The sequence below is a fragment of the Dendrobates tinctorius genome, unplaced genomic scaffold (assembly GCF_039654945.1).
Source record: "Dendrobates tinctorius isolate UK_male_01 unplaced genomic scaffold, ASM3965494v1 ptg000016l, whole genome shotgun sequence".
NCBI classification, from domain to species: Eukaryota; Metazoa; Chordata; class Amphibia; order Anura; family Dendrobatidae; genus Dendrobates; species Dendrobates tinctorius.
In genome coordinates this window covers 7,039,930-7,063,692 of record NW_027361684.1, presented here as the reverse complement: position 1 = coordinate 7,063,692, position 23,763 = coordinate 7,039,930, and the positions used below count along the sequence as shown (strand labels likewise).

The window sequence follows — 23,763 nt, the reverse complement described above, 5'->3', positions numbered from 1 at the left end:
CCGCCCCCACCCAGAACACTGTGGGATAGCCACTAGCTTTCCGCCCCCACCCAGAACACTGTGGGATAGCCACTAGCTTTCCGCCCCCACCCAGAACACTGTGGGATACCCACTAGCTTTCTGCCACCACCCAGAACACTGTGGGATACCCACTAGCTTTCTGCCACCACCCAGAACACTGTGGGATACCCACTAGCTTTCTGCCACCACCCAGAACACTGTGGGATACCCACTAGCTTTCTGCCACCACCCAGAACACTGTGGGATACCCACTAGCTTTCCGCCACCACCCAGAATACTGTGGGATACCCACTAGCTTTCCGCCACCACCCAGAACACTGTGGGATACCCACTAGCTTTCCACCTCCACCCAGAACACTGTGGGATACCCACTAGCTTACCGCCCCCACCCAGAACACTGTGGGATACCCACTAGCTTTCCGCCACCACCCAGAACACTGTGGGATAGCCACTAGCTTTCCGCCCCCACCCAGAACACTGTGGGATACCCACTAGCTTTCTGCCACCACCCAGAACACTGTGGGATACCCACTAGCTTTCCGCCACCACCCAGAACACTGTGGAATACCCACTAGCTTTCCGCCACCACCCAGAACACTGTGGGATACCCACTAGCTTTCCGCCACCACCCAGAACACTGTGGGATACCCACTAGCTTTCCGCCACCACCCAGAACACTGTGGGATACCCACTAGCTTTCCGCCACCACCCAGAACACTGTGGGATACCCACTAGCTTTCCGCCACCACCCAGAACACTGTGGGATACCCACTAGCTTTCCGCCCCCACCCAGAACACTGTGGGATACCCACTAGCTTTCCGCCACCACCCAGAACACTGTGGGATACCCACTAGCTTTCTGCCACCACCCAGAACACTGTGGGATACCCACTAGCTTTCCGCCACCACCCAGAACACTGTGGGATACCCACTAGCTTTCCGCCACCACCCAGAACACTGTGGGATACCCACTAGCTTTCCGCCACCACCCAGAACACTGTGGGATACCCACTAGCTTTCCTGTATGATATCTCTAGTGCGACTGATGGGGACAATCCGCCGGGAACCATAAGTCCTCATGATGACACTTTGCAGGGCCCCGCGGTCCTTCAGCCATATTGGTAGCCCAGGGCCACTAACCAGATCCCTACGGGCCTCCCACCCGCCGCCTCTTCCCATTAGTGAGCCTCCTCATTCACTCCCCATCATCCCCAGCTCCTATCTGTCACACACACTGGCTCTCACATGATCTGCCAACAGCCCGCGCCGGTGCCCCCTGGGAGTTGTAGTTCAGCCACCTACAACTTAATGCAAACCTGAGCTCAGGGCACGTGCACTTCATGTATGGAAAGCCATGTGTCATGTGACCTGCCGAACCGCAAGGGATCTCGGGATTTGAAGTTCTTTAGTATATAACATTTACGTTACTTACAACTGTATAAAAGAGAATACGGGTCGGCTGTCAGCACATCGTCAGTTAGCACATCTGTCCACCAGGTGGCAGGAGATAGATGCTATTCTAGGAACTGTATAGCTTATTACTACGCCACTTTATATTCTGACCTGCAGAGGGCGGAAGAGTCCACCCAGAGCTGCTCTTCCAGTACTTCCTCACTATACCCAGGCGCTTATAAAACTCGTCATGGATAGGATTTCATTGGCCGCCGGCTGTCACGTGATGGTTGGCAGCGGTCACATGACAGTCAGGACGATGTATGTGAGGGCAGTGTGGCGGGTGTGTGCCGGCGGTGTGCACAGGCTGAGTGCTCGGGGGCCAGCATGGCGGGCTGCATGCCGGGGGGCTCCTGCTGCTCCCAGGCCGGGGGCCCCCAGTATGTCACGTGGGCTGCACTCAGGGCGGCGGGATGGGGCGTACAAGAGCAGCTGCCGTCCTCCCGTCATCCTCCTGAGCGCTGCAGGTGAGGCCCCACCGTGGCCACATGTGACCGTATACACGGCTGCGTCATGTCCTCCAGAGCAGAGTGCACCCGAGGTGTAACGGCTGGGGCTGCACCCACCTGTCCCCGCGGCTCTGCCAATCGCTTCATGTGCAGCATCTGCAGGAAAAAGCCGCCAGGTTAACCCCTTCTACGAGCGCTGCCGACAGATTAACCCCTTCTACGAGCGCTGCCGACAGATTAACCCCTTCTACGAGCGCTGCCGACAGATTAACCCCTTCTACGAGCGCTGCCGACAGATTAACCCCTTCTACGAGCGCTGCCGACAGATTAACCCCTTCTACGAGCGCTGCCGACAGATTAACCCCGTCTACGAGCGCTGCCGACAGATTAACCCCTTCTACGAGCGCTGCCGACAGATTAACCCCTTCTACGAGCGCTGCCGACAGATTAACCCCTTCTACGAGCGCTGCCGACAGATTAACCCCTTCTACGAGCGCTGCCGACAGATTAACCCCTTCTACGAGCGCTGCCGACAGATTAACCCCTTCTACGAGCGCTGCCGACAGATTAACCCCTTCTACGAGCGCTGCCGACAGATTAACCCCCTCTACGAGCGCTGCCGACAGATTAACCCCTTCTACGAGCGCTGCCGACAGATTAACCCCTTCTACGAGCGCTGCCGACAGATTAACCCCTTCTACGAGCGCTGCCGACAGATTAACCCCTTCTACGAGCGCTGCCGACAGATTAACCCCTTCTACGAGCGCTGCCGACAGATTAACCCCTTCTACGAGCGCTGCCGACAGATTAACCCCTTCTACGAGCGCTGCCGACAGATTAACCCCTTCTACGAGCGCTGCCGACAGATTAACCCCTTCTACGAGCGCTGCCGACAGATTAACCCCTTCTACGAGCGCTGCCGACAGATTAACCCCTTCTACGAGCGCTGCCGACAGATTAACCCCTTCTACGAGCGCTGCCGACAGATTAACCCCTTCTACGAGCGCTGCCGACAGATTAACCCCTTCTACGAGCGCTGCCGACAGATTAACCCCTTCTACGAGCGCTGCCGACAGATTAACCCCTTCTACGAGCGCTGCCGACAGATTAACCCCTTCTACGAGCGCTGCCGACAGATTAACCCCTTCTACGAGCGCTGCCGACAGATTAACACCCTTCTACTAGCGCTGCCGACAGATTAACACCCTTCTACTAGCGCTGCCGACAGATTAACACCCTTCTACTAGCGCTGCCGACAGATTAACACCCTTCTACTAGCGCTGCCGACAGATTAACACCCTTCTACTAGCGCTGCCGACAGATTAACACCCTTCTACTAGCGCTGCCGACAGATTAACACCCTTCTACTAGCGCTGCCGACAGATTAACACCCTTCTACGAGCGCTGCCGACAGATTAACCCCTTGTACGAGCGCTGCCGACAGATTAACCCCTTGTACGAGCGCTGCCGACAGATTAACCCCTTGTACGAGCGCTGCCGACAGATTAACCCCTTGTACGAGCGCTGCCGACAGATTAACCCCTTGTACGAGCGCTGCCGACAGATTAACACCCTTCTACTAGCGCTGCCGACAGATTAACACCCTTCTACTAGCGCTGCCGACAGATTAACACCCTTCTACTAGCGCTGCTGACAGATTAACACCCTTCTACTAGCGCTGCCGACAGATTAACACCCTTCTACTAGCGCTGCCGACAGATTAACACCCTTCTACTAGCGCTGCCGACAGATTAACACCCTTCTACTAGCGCTGCCGACAGATTAACACCCTTCTACTAGCGCTGCCGACAGATTAACACCCTTCTACTAGCGCTGCCGACAGATTAACACCCTTCTACGAGCGCTGCCGACAGATTAACCCCTTGTACGAGCGCTGCCGACAGATTAACCCCTTGTACGAGCGCTGCCGACAGATTAACCCCTTGTACGAGCGCTGCCGACAGATTAACCCCTTGTACGAGCGCTGCCGACAGAATAACCCCTTGTACGAGCGCTGCCGACAGATTAACCCCTTGTACGAGCGCTGCCGACAGATTAACCCCTTGTACGAGCGCTGCCGACAGATTAACCCCTTGTACGAGCGCTGCCGACAGATTAACCCCTTGTACGAGCGCTGCCGACAGATTAACCCCTTGTACGAGCGCTGCCGACAGATTAACCCCTTGTACGAGCGCTGCCGACAGATTAACCCCTTGTACGAGCGCTGCCGACAGATTAACCCCTTGTACGAGCGCTGCCGACAGATTAACCCCTTGTACGAGCGCTGCCGACAGATTATCCCCTTCTACGAGCGCTGCCGACAGATTATCCCCTTCTACGAGCGCTGCCGACAGATTAACCCCCTTCTACGAGCGCTGCCGACAGATTAACCCCCTTCTACTAGCGCTGCCGACAGATTAACCCCTTGTACGAGCGCTGCCGACAGATTAACCCCTTCTACGAGTGCTACTGACAGATTAACCCCTTCTACGAGTGCTACCGACAGATTATCCCCTTCCCACTGCATTTAGCGTGGTTGACAAATTAACCCCTTCCCTAAGCTCAGCCACAGATTAACCCCTTCACAGTGCACTCAGTTGTCACACGTCATCTCTCCTTGAAGCTGTGCACAGGAGTCTAGATAAGTTTGTCATTGGCGGCCGCACTCTGCATAGGCAGCAACAGAGATAATAAAGCTCTCAGTATGTAAACCGACAATAAACCTCTAGTGTGTGAATAAATGTTTCCTCTCACATGTCAAAATACAGCAGATAGTCCTTTGGTCACACACTAGGGCCCCGAGTGTCCACGCCATTCTTGAGGGTGCGTGCTGGAGTGAGATGCTCCTGATTTATTAAGAGGTGCACACTCCTTAATGCATCCGGTGTGTCTGTGCCTTATCCCAAATCTTGCTCCAGATGGGCACTGGAGTAATATTTGTAGCCAGGGCTGTGGAGTCGGTGTTGATTTTGTTGGAGTTGGTAGATTTAGCTTTTTACTAACATTTGAAGGCTGAAGGGCCAAATGGCAAATTATAATTCCAGTAGTATTTTTTTAATGCAGTACAAGTGCTTAGGGGAAAAGGAGAGTAGTACTGAACCGGTGGACAGTACTCGGGGAGTGCGGACTGTGGCCACGGGGTAGATGGATCGGTGCAAAATACAAACGCCATGCCACTGCAGCAGGTCGTGTAGTAAAACATCACCAAGAAAAATGTGTTTTTTTTTTAAGGGAATCACTGCCATTTTTGATACTGTTTATTTTTTTTAAGGCAAAAGTGGATGCAGCAAAAATGAGGAGAATAAATCCAGGTTTCACCACTAAAACTGCAATAAAAGAAAACTTTCTGTGTGACCACCATAAACACATACTTTAGGGTCTGGCCACAGGTTTACTGCTATGGGCATATATAGGGCTGATGAGTTTGGGTCGGGAGATCCGCAGTCAGTCCTGGAGTTGAGGTTTGTAATTTGGACGGTGAAATATGGATGTCTGAATTTGGCTTCAGGATACGATCCCAAAAAAAACAGCAGATTTCTTTATCACCTTATTGGGGGACACAGAATACCATGGGTGTATGCTGCTGCTGCTAGGAGGCTGACACTATGCAAAACAAGAAAATTAGCTCCTCCCCGGCAGTATACACCCACCGACAGGCACTAGGCACCTCAGTTTGTGCTTAGTGTCTGTAGGAGGCGGACCGGGATCTTCCCAGATCCACAATTAACCTTTCTTTCCTTAGGTGTTCTAGTGGAACTTTTTAATTCTCTTGTCTTTTGTTTTGCAGATTCGAGTCGGGAAACAGGGTGAAAGTTCACTCTGCTTTCCCATATCAGGCGGCTGAGCGAGCAGTGTGGTGATCCCACATCGCAACTCTCAGTGCGCTGGCAGGACTTTTTCCCATATCACCTCCGGGTGCTATGGGATGTGGACAGGTGGCTGGTCCTTGCCAAAATCCCCCTCCTCACCCCTCTCTCGGGACAGGGCTGAGAGGAAGACGGCGATCGCAAGATTTTCCTCGCCATCAAGAGGTTAATGCCGTCTTCTGCAGAATGCGGGTACAGAGGACAGCGGCCAGCGACTTGCCACTACCCTTGTGAGAGGTTCCTGTGGTCATCCTCTTCAGGGACGTCAGGTAGGTGCCTGTACGATCCCTCCAGCCCGCAGCATTCCCAAGAGGCACATTGGTGGGGAACTGGACATCACCAGACTGTTTGAATTTCCCGCCCCTCTCCCTGCCTGACGGGCGCCGCTCTCACCAGCCGCGCGCCGCTCTCACCAGCCGCGCGCCTCTCCACTCATATTAAAGAGCTGAATACAGGGGTTTTTCTCCCTGTTTTCACAGCTGGCCATGGTTTTCCACAGCTCTCCTGCACGCCCAGTACCTCCATTACAGGGACTTTCTCCTTCCCGGGCGATTTAATCACGGGGCTGCGGCGCCGGTTTTAACTTTCACTTTCAGTTCAGCTCCACTCTCAGGGCGCCTCCTCCTTCTGAGCGCGCTGTCCTCGCGCCTTTTTTAGCCCATCACAGGGCTCCTTGTTCCCTTCCTTCATGCCAGCTCCAATTGCGGCTCAGCTGCTAAGCTCCGCCCACCGCTCACCTCATCAGGCATTTCCTGTTTCTTCGGTCCTGCCTTTCTGCGCTGCTTGGGGGACACTTCAGCGTTTCTGCTGCTCGCCGGCACTAGGTAGGCTCTGCTCTATGCAGAGATATTAGCCCTCCTCCGCAGTTCTTTCCCCTATTCCCGCGGCCATTCAGCGCAGTTTCCCTTATGCCCAACCCTGCAGGGGAGCTCTGTTTCAGGCCCACCGCGCCTGTGCGCGCTGTAAAAGGAAGTGGGCTTCGGGTCAGCCTTCGCCTTTCTGCCCATCCTGCAGTCCTTCAGCTATGTCGGCCTCTCAGGAGCACACAGATTCCCGTGATGGGGGCACTTCCCCTCTCCCAGAATGGGCCGTAGCTATGTCTCAGTCGGTATCCGATCTGACCAAAGTCTCTCAGTCCCTGGTCCAGGTCCTAGAACGTTTGCCTCAGCTATCTTCAGCCACCGCTGCTCCGACCGCCTCTCAGGGTGAGTCGTCCGCTCCTGACCGCGACCTTCAGAGGGACAGGCCGAATAGGATGTCCAGGAAGCGTCTCCTATCGGGCTCGTCTTCCAGTTCGCTAGGTCCGTCTGCTTCACCCAGGTGTCCGTCTCCTTCAGCGGACTACCTTAGGTCAGACGACGATCCACAATCAGGATCTAGTTCAGAAGCAGATGACATGTCTAAAACACGAAATATGGTCGATAGTCTTCTTTCAGCTATTTTCCAAACCCTGGAGATTAAGCAGAACAAGCCCCTTCCTCAGGAATGTTCTGTTCCATTTAAACGTTCAAGACCTCCTTCTAAAACTTTTCCAAACCACAACGAGTTTGATACTACTCTAGCCAAACATTGGGAGCACCCTGAGCAACGCTTTTCGGGCCGCAGGTATTTAGATGTCCTGTACCCATTTGAGGCTGATTTGCTTTCTAAATGGACCAAAGCCCCTGAAGTGGACCCTCCCGTTTCTCGCATAGCCTCTAAGACAGTTCTGTCCCTTCCAGACGGTGCATCGCTTAAGGATCCGACAGACAGGCAGTTAGAATCTTTGGCGAAGTCTATCTTTGAGGCCTCCGGTGCCTCCCTCTGCCCTATTTTCGCCTCCTCCTGGGTAGCTAAAGTCATTTCGGCTTGGGCAAAAATTCTTCGCAGGGGCATCTTAGCGGCAGCTCCCCTGGACGAGCTGGCAGATCTAGCAGATCAAATTAATCACGCGGGTAAATACCTTTTAGCCGCCTCCTTAGATGCGGCCGGTTGCGTAGCTAGGGCTAACAGCAATATACTAGCTGTACGCCGAGTTCTTTGGTTAAAGTCATGGAATGCGGATACCACCTCAAAAAAGTCGCTCACCAATCTACCCTTCCATGGTTCTAGGCTCTTTGGGGCCAAGCTGGATCAAATAATTTCCGATGCCACTGGGGGTAAAAGTACTTCTCTCCCCCAGTCTCGACCAAGACGTATTTTTAATAGAAAGGGTTTTCGGCCCTTTAGGCCTTTTCGCCCGTTCTCGTCCACAGAGAGATCTGTCCAGCAAGAGCGTCCTTCCGCATCTAGGGAGCGAGAACAGAAGAAACCTTCTTACAAGCCCGCTCCCCGCTGGAGATCTAGAGGACAATACTCTAGGTCCTCAGGTGCCCGTTCCAGTAGGTTTGCCTCCAAGTGACGGGGCACCCCCACCTGGAAGTTTTTCCAGGGTGGGAGGCAGACTTTCCTTTTTCGTGGACGCTTGGTTGTCGACGACGCTTGGGTCAGGGTAATCATCGCATCCGGTTACAAGATCGAATTTTCTTCCCTGCCAGACAGGCGTTTTTTCCTGTCTCGTCCTCCAAGACAACGGTCCCACATTCCAGGATTCTTTCAGGCCGTCTCCTCCCTTCTTTCCGCCGGAGTGATCCCGTTCCCTCAGACGAACGGTTTTCAGGGTTCTACTCAAATCTGTTCGTAGTCCCGAAGAAAGACGGCTCCCTGCGGCCAATCCTGGACCTCAAATTGCTCAATCGCCACGTGAAGATTCTTCACTTCAAAATGGAGTCTCTTCGATCGGTGATAGCCTCAATGGAGCCCGGAGAATTTCTCTGTTCTGTGGACATACGGGATGCCTATCTTCACATCCCTGTTTGCTTGCAGCATCAAAAATATCTCAGGTTTGCGATTCAGGACGATCATTACCAGTTCACGGCTCTCCCTTTCGGCCTAGCCTCCGCTCCCCGTGTTTTCATGAAAGTGATGGCGACGGTCATGGCCATCCTTCGATCCAGAGGGATTCTCATCATTCCTTATCTGGACGACCTCTTAATCAAGGGCTCGTCTCGTCAAGACTGTCTCCTAAGTCTTCAGATAACCCTGGATACTCTCGACCGTCTCGGATGGTTAGTCAACAAAGAAAAGTCCGTCCTCAGCCCCACTCAGCGTCTGACCTTTTTAGGCATGGAGTTCGACACGAACCTGGCCCGGGTGTTTCTTCCGAGGGAAAAATTTGCGGCTCTGTTCAAAGGGATTCGAGCCCTCAAACGGCCAACGCCCATTCCCCTTCGATTCTGCATGAAAGTTCTGGGGAAGATGGTAGCTTCCTTGGACGCAGTGCCCTTTGCACAGTTTCACCTTCGTCCTCTTCAGCTGTCCCTCCTTTCAGCCTGGGACAAGACGACGAGGTCCTTAGACCGGCCAATTGTTCTCCCTCTCAAAGTGAGGCAATCCCTCAATTGGTGGACGATGTCTACATCAGTCCTCCAAGGGAGGTCCTTCCTCCCGCTTCGGTGGCAAGTCATCACCACCGACGCCAGCCTCCTGGGTTGGGGAGCGGTTTTTCATCAGAGGACGGCTCAAGGACACTGGAACCCTCAGGAAGCTCTTCCTATCAATCTGCTCTAGATCAGAGCAATCTTTCTGGCCCTTCTTCGCTGGCAACCCCTTCTCGTCGGCAAGCCGATCCGCATTCAGTCGGACAACGCCACGGCTGTGGCGTACATAAACCATCAGGGCGGCACGCGCAGCCACCAAGTCATGTCAGAAGTGGCCAGGATTCTGCGCTGGGCAGAACGTTACGTCCCAGCAATCTCCGCCGTTCACATTCCAGGGGTGGAAAACTGGGCAGCCGACTTTCTGAGTCATCAAGGCCTAGCGTCAGGCGAATGGTCTCTCCATCCCTCTGTCTTCGATCAGATATGCAAGCGCTGGGGTTCTCCGGACGTCGACCTCATGGCATCTCGGATGAACCACAAAGTTCCGCGCTTCGTAGCCAGGTCCAGGGACCCTCTAGCCGTCGCTTGCGACGCCCTAGTAATTCCGTGGTCCCAGTTCCAACTCCCTTACCTGTTTCCTCCCCTTGCCCTGATCCCAAGAGTGGTCAAGAAGATAAAATCGGAAGGCGTTCCAGTAATTCTTGTGGCTCCAGACTGGCCGAGACGGCCTTGGTATGCGGAACTGGTGAACATGCTCGCGGACGTTCCCTGGAGACTTCCAGTCCGTCCGGATCTTCTCTCGCAAGGCCCCCTTTACCACGAGAATTCTCGGTCTCTGAATTTAACGGCATGGCCGTTGAGGCCGCAATCCTAAGAGAATCAGGTTTTTCTAGCCAGGTGATTCAGACGATGATCCAAGCCAGGAAGCCAGCCTCTTCCCGCATTTACCACAGGTGTTGGAAGGCTTTTTTCCGTTGGTGCGACGATAAAAAAGTTTTTCCAATGGCCTTTTCCATTCCGTCCATACTGGGTTTTCTCCAGTCTGGCTTAGATTCGGGTCTGTCTCTCAGTACCCTGAAGGGCCAGGTTTCTGCCTTGTCTATCCTCTTTCAAAGAGAGCTCGCTTCCTTACCGCAGGTTAAGACGTTTCTCCAAGGAGTCGCTCATGTGGCTCCTCCTCATCATTCTCCAATAGAACCGTGGGATCTCAATCTCGTTCTTGGCGCTCTCCAAAAGGCGCCGTTTGAACCCATCCAGGACATTCCTTTGTCACTTCTGTCATGGAAGGTGTCCTTTTTGATCGCCATTACATCCATCAGAAGAGTTTCTGAGTTAGCGGCCTTGTCATGCCGTTCTCCTTATCTGGTGCTCCATCAGGATAAAGTCGTCCTCAGGCCCGTTCCTTCCTTCCTGCCAAAGGTGGTTTCCTCCTTTCACATCAACGAGGATATCGTTCTTCCATCGTTTTGTCCGGCTCCTTCTCACCCTCTTGAGAGGTCACTCCACAAGCTGGATGTTGTTAGAGCCTTGCGTGTCTACCTCGCTAGGACCGCTTCACTTCGTCAATCCGATTCATTGCTGGTCATCTCTGAAGGTCACAGGAAAGGGCTTCCGGCATCCAAATCCACGATCGCTCGCTGGATTCGTTCTACCATTCAGGAAGCATACCGACTTCAGGAAAAACGGCTCCCTCCGGGAGTGAGAGCTCACTCCACCCGGGCTGTGGCAGCTTCGTGGGCCGTTCGACACCAGGCTTCGGCTCTGCAACTTTGCAGGGCCGCGACCTGGTCGTCCTTGCATACATTTGCGAGGTTCTACAGGGTTCATACCCAGGCCTCGTCTGATGCAGTTGTTGGTAGGAAGGTTCTGCAGGCGGCGGTGGCGAACCGGCCGACCTAAGCCTTTCTTGTTCTTTCGTTCCTTATTGCTGTTCCCGCCCTTGGGACCGCTTTGGAACGTCCCATGGTATTCTGTGTCCCCCAATAAGGCGATAAAGAAAGATGGATTTTTGGTTCTTACCGTAAAATCTCTTTCTTGGAGCCTTCATTGGGGGACACAGCACCCTCCCTGTTTAAATTGTACCGTGTTGGGTCTTTGAGTCCCCTGTTGGTTTGGTACATATGTTTAGAGAGTTTCCGTTGCTTCTCCTACTGCTTTCTCACCAACTGAGGTGCCTAGTGCCTGTCGGTGGGTGTATACTGCCGGGGAGGAGCTAATTTTCTTGTTTTGCATAGTGTCAGCCTCCTAGCAGCAGCAGCATACACCCATGGTATTCTGTGTCCCCCAATGAAGGCTCCAAGAAAGAGATTTTACGGTAAGAACCAAAAATCCATCTTTTCCATCCGCTGCGTTTTGCAGTAGCAGCTCTGTGTATGAAATTTTAAGAAGTCTTGCGCCACGGTCACACGTCAGTATTTTACATCAGTATTTGCCAAAACCAGGAGTGGAGCAGTCCTAAAAATGTGTAATAGAAACCCATCACCACTTCTGTATTTATCACCCACTCCTGGTTTTGGCTTACAAATACTGAAACTCGGCACTCTCTAATCATAAAGACTGCAAAATACTCAGGTTCAGAGAAAATAAAAAAAAAATCTCTGCATTGCGCTCATCCACAATTACAGTGTGTGAGTGAGCCCTTAAGCAAATTTGAGCATTGTATAACGCAATTAAAGGTGACATTTGAGCCCACTGAGGACATGCTGGATATTTGGACTTTAGGATCACTTATTATCAGGGCGTCCTGGAGTTTTCATGTTCTACGTATTGTCAAAGTAGCCCAAACTTTTGCATTGCAGTAACTTTCCCATTTGCATTGATTTACAGCGTTTTCTCTCTTCTCTAAACTTGAGGAAGACAAGGATGAAGAACTTACACTAGCAGAAGAAAATATCGTTTATCATTTGAAGAAAGCTAAGGTAAGGTACGAGAAAGAAAATTGTATATCAGAATGATTAATCAGAAAACTGGCGTAAAATACTTCGAAAACTCGCAACATTTTTTGGACAAGCCAGTAATTCCTGGTGAGCCTGTAGCAAGCATCGTACATGAGGCTTTTACTGTAGATTTTCCATGTATTTGTGTAATTCCCCACAGGATGGATTAGCTGACTATTTGTGTTGGTAAAATTGGCCTCTAGCAAAAGCAGGCAATCCGTGGCAAGAATGTGTCGCATGAACAACTTCCATTATAGTTCCCTTCCTTAAAGGAAAGGTGTCATCAGAAAACAACCTATTGTTTAAGTCAGGTTTTTATGTTGCATGTATTTTTTTTTATTTCATATCACAATTTATATTAAAAAAATGGTTATCTTGCACTTTTCACACTGGCTGCTGGGGCTTTTTAGACTCTTCCTTCCTGTCTTTTTGAGGACGTGTTAACAGCCGGCTCAATTATCAATGGCGGCAGGGTTAGAATGACCGGTAACAGCTCTATACACAGCTCATAACACAGGACCCAGCAATCACAATAAGGCCACGTTCACACGTTCAGTATTTGGTCTGTATTTTATATCAGCTACTATAAGCCAAAACCAGGAGAGGAACAAGTATAATAGAAACACGTCACCACGGGGGGCGTGGCCTGGATCTCACACAGGGAGGACGTGTCTTATGGCAGCTCCCGCTTCCAGCCAAAAAATTGTCTTATTTGGCCTGGACGAAAGTGGCAAAAACGAATTTTAGAGTGCCCCGGGCTTGGAGAAGAAGGTGAGGGGCGGTGGGGAGAAGAGAGGGGCTGCTGCTCTCCGCCGTGACACCGGAGCGCAGAACGGCCTCGTGGAGGGTGCTGCAGCGCTGGAGGGAGACGGGCACCATCTTTACATCTCCCTGAGCACAAGGCCTGGAAACCGGACCGCAGGAGGCCCTCGATAGAGGCGTGAGACCGCGGAATAAGGAGCGGTCTCGCCCGTTGGAGCAAAAGGCGGTGAGAGGGAGCCCCCGGTGAGCTGTCTGTGGGGCCTGCGGGGATTACTATCGCTACGTGCGGTGGAGGAAGGTGCTGGCTCTGGGCCAGATGGGTTGTTGACGGCCCCCTGTTTTGCTGAGACATTTCCCAGGGACTGAGTTGTTTTTGGAGCCGGGGATATCGCTCTCCCCACATAGAGGTGCTGCTGTCTGCAGATTTATGCGACCTTGGTGAGGAGGACATTGTGTCTTTTCTGAAGCGCCGCGGTGGGGAGTTGGCGTTACCCTGTCCCTACCGACTCCAGCAGATCCCCACGGATGTTTCCATATATTAACCCCTCGCCCTCCAAGTTACATGGGGTTATTTTCATATAGAAAAATGCTCTACTAGACTTTTCTTGACGCACGGGTGGTAAATTAAAGGCACGCTCCAATTAAGCAAAATGGTCAAAACTAACAAAGAGCGTGCAAAACCGTTGGCTGCAGAGGCGTATCGAAGCAAACAGGGTGAAATGGATAAATTTTTGAAAAATAAATCTGCTTCGTCTAAGCCTAATGCTAAAAGGCTCCCTGCAGAGGTTGTGGAGGAGGAGCATGTCGAGGACTCAGACTCCAGTGATGATGCTTCAGGCAGCGATGTCACTCAATCAGACTCTGGGAAACTTTCTAGATCGTTTTTTAAAAAATTATTAGCACAAGCTATAAAACCATTAGTTAATGAGATATCTGGTATGAGAGCGGACTTGCTACACATTGGTAATAGAGTGGAGTCTTTGGAGTCCTCTCAGTCCTCTATCATTAGCCACTCCAATGCCATGAGAGAGCATCTAGACTACCACAGAGCACAGCTTAACAACTCTTTTCTGGCCCTCGAGGATCAGGAAAATCGGAGTCGTAGGAAGAACATACGGCTAAAAGGCTTGCCTGAAAGTGTTTCCACAGAAATATTAGTAAAATCTACGAAGAAGATCTTCGCCCTCTTAATCCCACAAGAAACATGTGATCGAATTGTAATAGAAAGGGTGCATAGATCACTTAGACCAAAGCCGAAGCCAACGGAACCTCCGAGTGATGTGATTTGCGGCCTATTGAGCTATTTGGATACCAATGCTATTTTGTCTGCCTCAAGAGACATTGAAAATCTTTCTTATGAGGGATCTGCTATTCATCTTTATCAGGACGTTGCGCCGTCAACCCTTGCAAAAAGAAGAGTCCTAAGGCCCCTCCTGGAGGTGTTACGCTTACGTAAAATCTTATATAAATGGCTGTTTCCGTTTGGTATATCTATACAAGGAGATGGTAGGCAAATAATGGTTCGGACCCCTGAAGATTTAACCAAAACATGGGACGCTTTTGGCATTGCCCCTATGGATATTCCTTCCTGGCTACCTCTGGACATGGATCATCGCACACCTCCCCCTGTACATGCTTTTACTGGAGGGCAGGGTGACTGGGTCTTAGGAAAGAAACGCTTGACTCCTAAAAGAGGGAAATCTGGAATGGAAAAGGAGATACCCCCCTGAGCTTTCTTGTGCTTCTCTCGGTTGCATTTTTCCAATACTGGAGCCGGACCCCTCGGTCCACTCGGACATGTTCTATCTTATTTTAGCTTGCTAAGTTTGACATTTACTCAGGTGTTGATATCATTCAATTGCCGTATAAGTTAACATGTGCCACTCGTGTGTCAAAAATGTTATTTCCTGCTCTGTTATGGGAGGTATGTTTGACCCCCTACCTCTGCTACAGACAGGTAGTTGGTTCTTGTTATATTTCTCTTGTTTTATCTTAATAATTTTTAGATTTTTTGTTATTTTTTTCATCTCTTTGTTTTTTTTTAATTTCGGTGGTTTGATGACAGAGGAATCTTTATTATTACTTCCTTTACCAAACTATGGGTGATAAGGTGAACTTCGCCACTATGACAGTGGCCTCGTATAATGTAAAGGGCTTACGCTCCCCGAGTAAGAGAAGCCAAGTAATGAATCTTTTGCATTTAAAGAAGTCTAGTATAGTTTTCCTGCAGGAGACACATTTTAAAAAAGGGAGAGTCCCAGATATGTCTAGATCTCGCTACCCGACCTGGTATCACAGTGCGGGCGGTTCAGCGTCGGGTGGAGTGAGTATTGCTATAAAGAAAAATGTTCCCTTTATTTTGAGTGATTGTTTATCGGATTCAGAAGGCAGGTACATTATAATTAAGGGCTTTTTGGCCAACACTAAGATTACCCTGTGTAATTTATATGCCCCAAATAGGAACCAGATAGGTTGGCTGTGTAAAACAATGAATGTTCTAGAACTTTTTACTGAGGGTCTGTTGTTGGTGGGAGGGGATTTTAATGTATCTTTGAACCCAGCCTTAGATACTTCGACGGGCAGGTCGGCTCTTTCTCAAAGGGCGAGGAGAAGATTACACCTTTCATTACAAAAATTGCATCTGATAGACCCTTGGAGAACACTTTTTCCTTCGGGCAGGGATTACACTTTTTATTCCCATCCGAATAATAGCTATCACAGAATTGATTACCTATTGATACAAACAGCTAATCTCCAATTAGTTAAAAAAGCTAATATAGATATCATCTCTCTCTCAGACCATGCTCCCATTTTTCTTGACATAGAGATAAAACTCTACCACGGCCGGCTGGGTCATGGTCACTGAATGAGACACTATTGGACTCGGATTCCCACATTGAAAAACTGACAAACACTCTTGACTTCTTTTTTCAAAATAATTTGCACTCAGGCCCGCCCTTGCCAATGGTATGGGAATCACATAAAGCTGTAATGAGAGGGGAATTTATAGCCCTAGGCTCCTATTTGAAAAAAGAGCGAACAAAAAAGGTTGTGTCTATTCTACATCAAATTAGTTCCTTCGAGAGACTACATAAGAGATCTCAGGTAAATAAAACATTATCTGAACTGACAGATCTGAGAACCTCATTAAAAAACCTTTTAAACATTCAATCAGCAAAAATTTACATGAGAAGTAAGCAGAAGTTCTATCTTCATGGCAATAAAAGTAGTAAGCTTATGACATCCCTACTTAAGAAACAAAAAGAAAAGACGTTTATTAGACAACTCAGAGCTTTAAATGGCTCTTCAATTCTCGGGACTGCAGATATTGCCAGGGAGTTTAAAACCTTTTATGAAAATTTATACAATTTAAATACACCGGATAGCATGCAGGAGCCAGTCACAGCCTTGGCAAAAATAAAAGAATTCTTGACCTCACTACATCTCCCTAAAATAACTCTTGAAGGTCAGTCCTTGTTGACTGCCCCAGTTACCCCCAAAGAAATTTTAGACACTCTTTCTACTATTCCGAACGGAAAGGCACCGGGTCCAGATGGTCTTCCCATTATCTATTATAAAAAGTTTATAAAACCACTGTTACCTCACCTAGTGTCTTTGTTTAATTCCTATTTAGAAGGCCAGCTCCCCCCTAGACAATCCTTAGAGGCATACATCACAGTCCTCCCTAAGGAGGGTAAAGACCCCAACCTGTGCGCTAGCTACAGACCAATATCACTGCTTAATGCAGATATTAAGATGTGGGCTAAAATATTAGCGGGCAGATTAAGCAATTTCTTACCTAAGCTAATTCATGCAGATCAAGTAGGCTTTGTAAGAGGCAGGAAAGGGAAGGATAATTCTACTAAAGTCATTCAGTCTATAATGTTTGCTAAGACTCGGGGTATGCCCTTGATGCTCCTGTCGACGGATGCTGAGAAGGCTTTCGACAGAGTGAGCTGGAGGTTCATGGAACAAGTAATGATTAGGTTTGGCTTCCCTCCTCAATATATAACAGCAGTCCTCTCGCTTTATTCTCAACCGACGGCCAAAGTCAGAGTCAACGGCACCCTGTCAGATAGTTTTGGGATTAATAACGGGACTAGACAGGGTTGTCCCTTGTCGCCATCTTTGTTCATTTTAGTTATAGAAACTTTGATACAAAGCATCAGACAAGACCAACGTATAGAGGGGTTGTCGGTGGGTCGGAGGTCACTTAAAACTCTAGCTTTCGCAGATGATCTGCTTTTCCTTATCTCCAATCCATCCCAAGCATTCCCAATTATCCTTCAGGCCTTTCATCACTTTGGTCTCCTTTCTAATTTCAAAATTAATTTGTCAAAATCTGAAGTGCTAAGCGTTGGTCTCCCTCACTCTCAGACCTCCACTATTCGTACGCAGATTCCATTCTCTTGGGCCACTAATTCTATTAGATATTTGGGAATAATGATAACTAGAGATCCCGCCAACCTATTCCACAAAAACTACATTCCTTTAATTCAAAAGGTCAAAAGCCTGATGCAGAAGTATAGCCTACCCACTTTATCCTGGATGGGTCGTATTAATGTGTTTAAGGCATATATAATGCCTATTATACTATATACCATGAACATGGTTCCGATTCGGATTCCCCTGACATTTTTTGGAACGTTAAAATCCCTTATTGGAAAATTTATTTGGAAATCTAAAAGGGCTAGGTTGCCATATAAGTTTCTTTCTCGCCCTATCTCTTCTGGAGGACTGGGGGTCCCAGACCTTCTTTTATACTATAAGGCTATTCATCTCAGTAGATGGTTAAGGGTGGTGTCCTGTGCTGGAAGGGAGGAGGGGGATAGTGTTGACTGGGCTTTATTGGGCCCGAGAGGTTTGCCGTATCTTTGGACTAAGGCTAAACCGCCGGCCTCTCTTAGGTTGGATGACGTAACTACAACTACGTTGTGTATTAACAGATTGGTAATGGGAGAGTTCCCGGAAGATACTTTCCCCTCAACATTGACACCGATCGGCTCAATTCCCTATTTGTTAGAGTTAGATTTTCAAGACCCATACAATTTATGGTCCAACCTCCCTAGAGAAACGTTGAATAGTTTTTATGGTAATAGCATCTTGCGGGAGGGGTCTTGGCCACAGGATGCGTCGACTCAACCAACAAATTTTCTCCAAAAACAACACATCAGACGTACACTTTTACAGTTTGGACGGAGATTCCCGTCTAAATCTAATTGGTCCTGGTTAGATATTATGATTAAACTTCCATCCCCACGGCTAAAAATTATATCTCGCATTTACTCACATCTCATCTCTCCGACTGTACATTCTAAACCCTCGTTTATACACTCTTGGGAAATGGAACTTAATACCACGTTTACAGAGGACCAAATATCTAAAATGCTGTCAAATGCTCGGGGTTTTTCCAGATGTGTACTTCTGAGGAGAAGTCTTATAAAATATTGACTAGGTGGCATTTAACTCCAGCTAAATTATTCCAGTTAGGCCTCGCGGATAATGACGATTGTTGGCGATGCCTCAATTCTAGAGGACATCATACGCATATATTCTGGGATTGTCCTAGATTGCGAGTTTTTTGGGAGGGAGTTGAACTAGTTCTCAAAAAATTAAGACTAATAAAGGTTGATCTTAGAGCCACGGAAGCTCTCCGTCAAAAGATTTTTTACCAAAAAAACATGGGCTTCTTCCACTGATGTTGAGTGCGGCGAGACAGTTGATAGCTGCCCATTGGAAGGATGTAGCTCCTCCCACGTTGGGAGAATGGTATGCTAAAATAAATCAGATCTATCGCTTAGAGGAGCTGTCTAGCTGGGAAATTTATAATCATAGAGCTTTCGTGTTGACTTGGGCCCCTTGGAATAGGTATTTAGAAGACAATCCTCTTTAAGGGCACTTTAGAGTTTCTTAAGTTTAACTGAATTAGATGGCTTCTGCTCTGGGGTTCCTAGCCTCACTGCCCCAAACTAGATAGCCCAAATGTAATGTATGGCGATGTGTTATTTTCCGAAGTGCACCCATTCAATGATTGTGCTCATGTTGTCAACCACATGATGTTAATGTTAATGTTGTTGATACTGTATATGAATATGTACCCTTTTTCCCCTTCCCTTTCTTTTTTCCTTTTCTCCCCTACCTATTTTTCCCTCATTTTCTCCTTCCTTCTCGCCCTAAACCAACCATTACTTAACATTTCGCCAACTGTACCTGAGAACTGGTGTTGTGTTTAATGGTGATGTTTAAAATTCCAAAATAAAGAATTTACAAAAAAAAAAGAAACACGTCACCACTTCTGTATTTATCATCCACTCCTGGTTTTAACTTACAAATACTGATGTAAAATACTAACCAAATAGTGAAAATGGTCTAAGTGATGTCACAGATTCCCCCCTTCCCTGCACAATGACTTTTGCACCCGCTCATTAGATGCCTCAATACAAAATATAGGTGTTGAGTCAGTCTCTTGCTGCTAAATTATTTGTGAATTTTCTGAAAAAACAGGATGCTAAAGTCTAAAAGAGCCCCAGTGTCAAGATTTCAAATTTTTGTTATTGCAATTGGAAAGAAAATGGAATGATGTGTGTTAGGCTTTGCGGTAATGTCACTGGATTATTTCTTCTACCTTAGCTTAGTGTTATGAAAGGTGAAATGGAAGAAGCAGAAGAGATTTTACACAAAACTCTGCATCTGGCACACGAGTGTGAGAGCAAACGGGCAATCATTTACACATATGATCTGGTACGTTATTGCTTTGTTTCTTTTTTTTTTTTTTTTTCAAAGTATCCATAACATTTTAGTCTGTGGGTAACCTGTCAGGAGACACTGGTCGCAGGTCTACAGGCCCAAAGTCAACAGCCTCATAGGCTATACAAATCTATCCGGATTAAATGAGTTGTATTGTGTAGTAATTTCCTGATATTTTGTCATTATCAGAATTATTTTGCTGCTAAAAATTGCATTCCTGTAATACTATAAGAATTTATAGCAGTTCCCTCATATATGGCTGGTGCACCAAGGGTTTCTTGTGCACTGGCTGTTTTCAAGGAAGGTATAATGATATCTCCAAGTATTTGTCTTGGCGCACAGAGTGTGTTGCTGTATTTTTTATTTATGTATATAATACAGTCACAACAAGTTAAACCTGTTCACATTTGTTTTATTATGTTATGAAGCGCTGATCAGTTTCTGTTCTTTGTGTTTTTTTGTTCTCGGGTCACCTCTTCCCAGTAGTAATTGGTCATCTATGAATAAGTTAGGGTCATTAAAGTGCAGGTGCAAGCAGTGATGAAGACTGTCAATCACAGAGAAAGGGGCATCCTCTATCTCCGCCCTTCTCTGGATCTATAAAGCCCGATATATCATTCAAAGAAGAGGGGTGTGGGGTTTCCCTGCCTTTGACGTGGCCCTGTGCGCCTAGCCTACATTTTTTTGTCTTGCTCTCACATCATGACTGATTTAATCAGTCATCATGTGCCTTCAACAGCCACTGGTGGAGCGGTGCTCCTCCTGAGGCTATTAACTAGTGAAATCGCTTTGTCCATCACTAGCAGCGGGATTTAACATGCTTTGGCTGTAAGTGTGCCATTCATCCCATCCATCAGCGCCCCTGCCACGTGATTACGGGTCTACTGATGACCCCCCTGCTTGTCATTAGAATCCTCCTATGAATGCTGGCCCATGGCTGGAGTTTATAGGAGATATTGATTTCTGTAATACATAGCAGAGTGACCCCATTTTGGAAACTAAATCCCCCAAGGAACTTATCTAGATATGTGGTGAGAACTTTGAACCAACAAGGGCTTCACAGAAGTTTATAACGTACAGCGGTACAATTAAAAAATCATATTTTTTCCACAAAAATGATCTTTTCACCCTCAATTCTTACTTTTCCAAGGGTAACAGGACCCTAAAAGTTATTGTGCAATTTGTCCTGAGTACGCTGATACCCCATATGTGGGTGTAAACGACTATTTGGGCGCATGGCAGAGCTCGGAAGGGAAGCAGCGCCATTTGACGTTTTTGGCTGGAATTGAGATCGGACACCATGTTGCGTTTGGAAAGCCCCTGATGTACCTAAACAGTGGAATCCCCCCACAAGTGACCCATTTTGGAAACTAGACCCCCTAAGGAACTTATCTAGATGTGTAGTGAGCACTTTGAAAACCCCCAAGGGCTTCACACAAGTTTATAATGCCCGGGCGTGAAAATACAAAAATCGTAGTTTTCCACAAACATGAGCATTTAGTCCCCAATTTTTTTATTTTCCCAAGGGTAACAGGAGAAATTGGACCCCAAAAGTTGTTATCCAATTTGTCCTGAGTACTCTGATACCCCATATGTGGGAGAAAACTACTGTATGGGCACACGTCGGGGCTCGGAAGGGAAGTAGTGACGTTTTGGAATGCAGACTTTGATGGAATGGTTTGCGGGTGTCATGTGCGTTTGGAGAGCCCCTGATGTACCTATACAGTGGAAACCCCCCACAAGTGACCCCATTTTGGAAACTAGACCTCCCCACGGAACTTATCTAGATGTGTGGTGAGCACTTTGAACCCCCGAGTGCTTCACAGAAGTTTATAACGCCCAGGTGTGAAAATAAAAAAATCATATTTTTTTTCCACAAAAATTCTATTTTTGCCCCCAATTTTTTATTTTCCTAAGGGTAACAGGAGAAATTGGACCCAAAAGTTGTTTTGCAATTTGTCCTGAGTAGGCTGATACCCCATATGTGGGGGCAAAACACTGTTTGGGCGTATGGCAGAGCTTGGAAGGGAAGAAGTGCCGTTTGACTTTTTCAACGCAGAATTTGCTGGAATCAAGATCAGACGCCATGTTGCGTTTGGAGAGCACCTGATGTGCCCAAACAGTGGAAACCCCCAATTCTAACTCCAACCCTAACCCCAACACACCCCTAACCCTAATCTCAGCCCTAGCCCTAACCCTAATGGGAAAATGGAAATAAATACATTTTCTTTTAATTTTATTATTTTTCCCTAACTAAGGGGGTGATAACGGGGGGTTTGATTTACTATTTATGGCGGTTTTTATGTTTGGCGGCTGTCACACGCTAAAAGACGCTTTTTATTGTAAAAATAGTTTTTGCATCACCACATATTGAGAGCTATAATTTTTCCATATTTTGACCCACCGAGTCATGTGAGGTCTTATTTTTTGCGGGACGAGTTGACAATTTTATTGGTATCATTTTCGGGCACGTGACATTTTTTGATCGCTTTTTATTCCGGACGCAGAATGAACAAAAACCAGCGTTTCATGAATTTCTTTTGGGTGGTGCGTTAACACCGTTCTGCGTGCGGTAAAATTGATAAAGCGGTTTTATTCTTCGGGTCGGTACGGTTACAGCGATACCTCATTTGTCGTTTTTTTATGTTTTGGCGGTTTTATGCAATAAAAACAATTTTATATAAAAAATAGTTATTTTTGCATCGCTTTATTCTGCGAGCTATAACTTTTTTATTTTTTCTCTGATGACGCTGTGTGGTGGCTCTTCTTTTGCGGGACAAGATGTCGTTTTCAGCGGTACCATGGATATTTATATGCGTCTTTTTGATCGCGCGTTATTGCACTTTTTGTTTGGCGGTATGATAATAAAGCATTACTTTTTGCTTCGTTTTTTACTTTTATTTTTTAAGGGGTTCGCTAAAGGGGTTAACTAATGGGACAGTTTTATAGGGCAGGTCGTTACGGACGCGGCGATTCCTAATATGTGTACTTGTATTGTTTTTTTTGTTTCCAAAAAATGAATTTATTAGGGAATTTTTTTATTTTTTTTTTAATTTATTTAGCAATTTTTTTAACATTATTTTTACACTTCTTTTTTTTTTTTAACTTTATTAGGTTGTCCCAAGGGGGACATCACTATCCTGTGACAGATCGCTGATCTGTCACATCACAGATCACTGTGACAGATCAGAGATCTGTCACAGGCATTGAAGCAGACTTCCTCGTGCCTGCGCTTTGCAGGCACTGAGGAAGCCAGCTCCCTGCAGGCCCCAGAAGGTCCCTTGGATTCGGGGACCTGCAGGGATGGAGCCCTCCCACAGCAGCGCTGCACATTGCGCTGCTGTAGGGGGCTCAGGGAAGAGCGGAGGGAGCCCCCTCCCTGCCGATGCTTCCCTTTAACCCCCGGTACACCGCGATCGTGTTTGATCGTGGTGTGCAAGGGGTTAACGTGTCGGGGGCGGTCCGTGACCTCCCCTGACACATAGTGCCGGGTGTCAGCTGTGATAATCAGCTGACACCCGGCCGCGATCAGCGGCGCTCACCACGTGGGCGCCGCTGATCGCTGTGACGTACTATGCCATCCCTGGGAATTAAGTCCGAGGGCACATGGACGGGATAGTACATCTCATGGCAGAAAGGGGTTAGAGGCATCACTGCTGCGTCTAGCCGCTCATCTCCCGGCTGCGGAAGTATCCTGACCGGCGCTATCGATCTCGCTCAATGTGACACGCAGCACCGAACAGGCTCCCGCTGTGAGATCGCCGATCGTGGTGGATCGTCCTGGACCATCTTTTGAACGTCGTTGTCCCGCCGGCCAGCATGCATCGTGTTTGAGACGGACAACGACGAATGACCTAATCTAATCTCACCAGCAACCACGTAGTGACGCACCAGCAATCCCTACTAGGTCGGATCGTTGTTGGGATCGCTGGAGCGTCGCCAAGTGTGACGGTACCCTCACACGTGCAGATAAATTGAACGAAGCCGCGTCACTGATTGGTCGTGCTTGGCCGGCCGCGACCAATCAATAAGTGACGCGGCTTCGTTCAATATATCTGCACATGTGAGGAACCGTCACACTTTTTTTTTTGAATCAGATCTTTTTTATTAAACATTCAGGAATCAATACAGA

The 23,763-nt window shown here is 48.1% G+C and overlaps 2 protein-coding genes across 12 annotated transcripts in view; one reads left to right on the top strand and one right to left on the bottom strand.

Moving 5' to 3' along the window:
• Window positions 1–1,705, bottom strand: part of ZSWIM7 (zinc finger SWIM-type containing 7) — a 132,980-nt gene extending 131,275 nt beyond the window's left edge. Inside the window, exon 1 of one of the 6 annotated variants that reach the window (XM_073565371.1) lies at window positions 1,585–1,705. Coding sequence is in view for 2 of the 6 variants with exons in the window: in XM_073565366.1 (XP_073421467.1) it covers window positions 1,034–1,091 (58 nt within the window). In the remaining 4 variants the exon portion in view is untranslated. Of the gene's footprint in view, window positions 1–1,033; window positions 1,190–1,266; window positions 1,399–1,453 lie in introns of those variants that run through there. The other 5 variants (XM_073565367.1, XM_073565370.1, XM_073565369.1 and 2 more) reach the window with 5 other exon arrangements.
• Window positions 1,649–23,763, top strand: part of TTC19 (tetratricopeptide repeat domain 19) — a 97,640-nt gene continuing 75,525 nt past the window's right edge. For 3 of the 6 annotated variants that reach the window (XM_073565359.1, XM_073565358.1, XM_073565360.1), the window contains exons 1-3: window positions 1,649–1,940; window positions 12,013–12,104; window positions 19,515–19,625. In XM_073565359.1, coding sequence (XP_073421460.1) covers window positions 1,664–1,940; window positions 12,013–12,104; window positions 19,515–19,625 — 480 coding nt within the window. In that variant the 5' untranslated portion in view covers window positions 1,649–1,663. Of the gene's footprint in view, window positions 1,941–2,068; window positions 2,099–12,012; window positions 12,105–19,514; window positions 19,626–23,763 lie in introns of those variants that run through there. The other 3 variants (XM_073565364.1, XM_073565363.1, XM_073565361.1) reach the window with 3 other exon arrangements.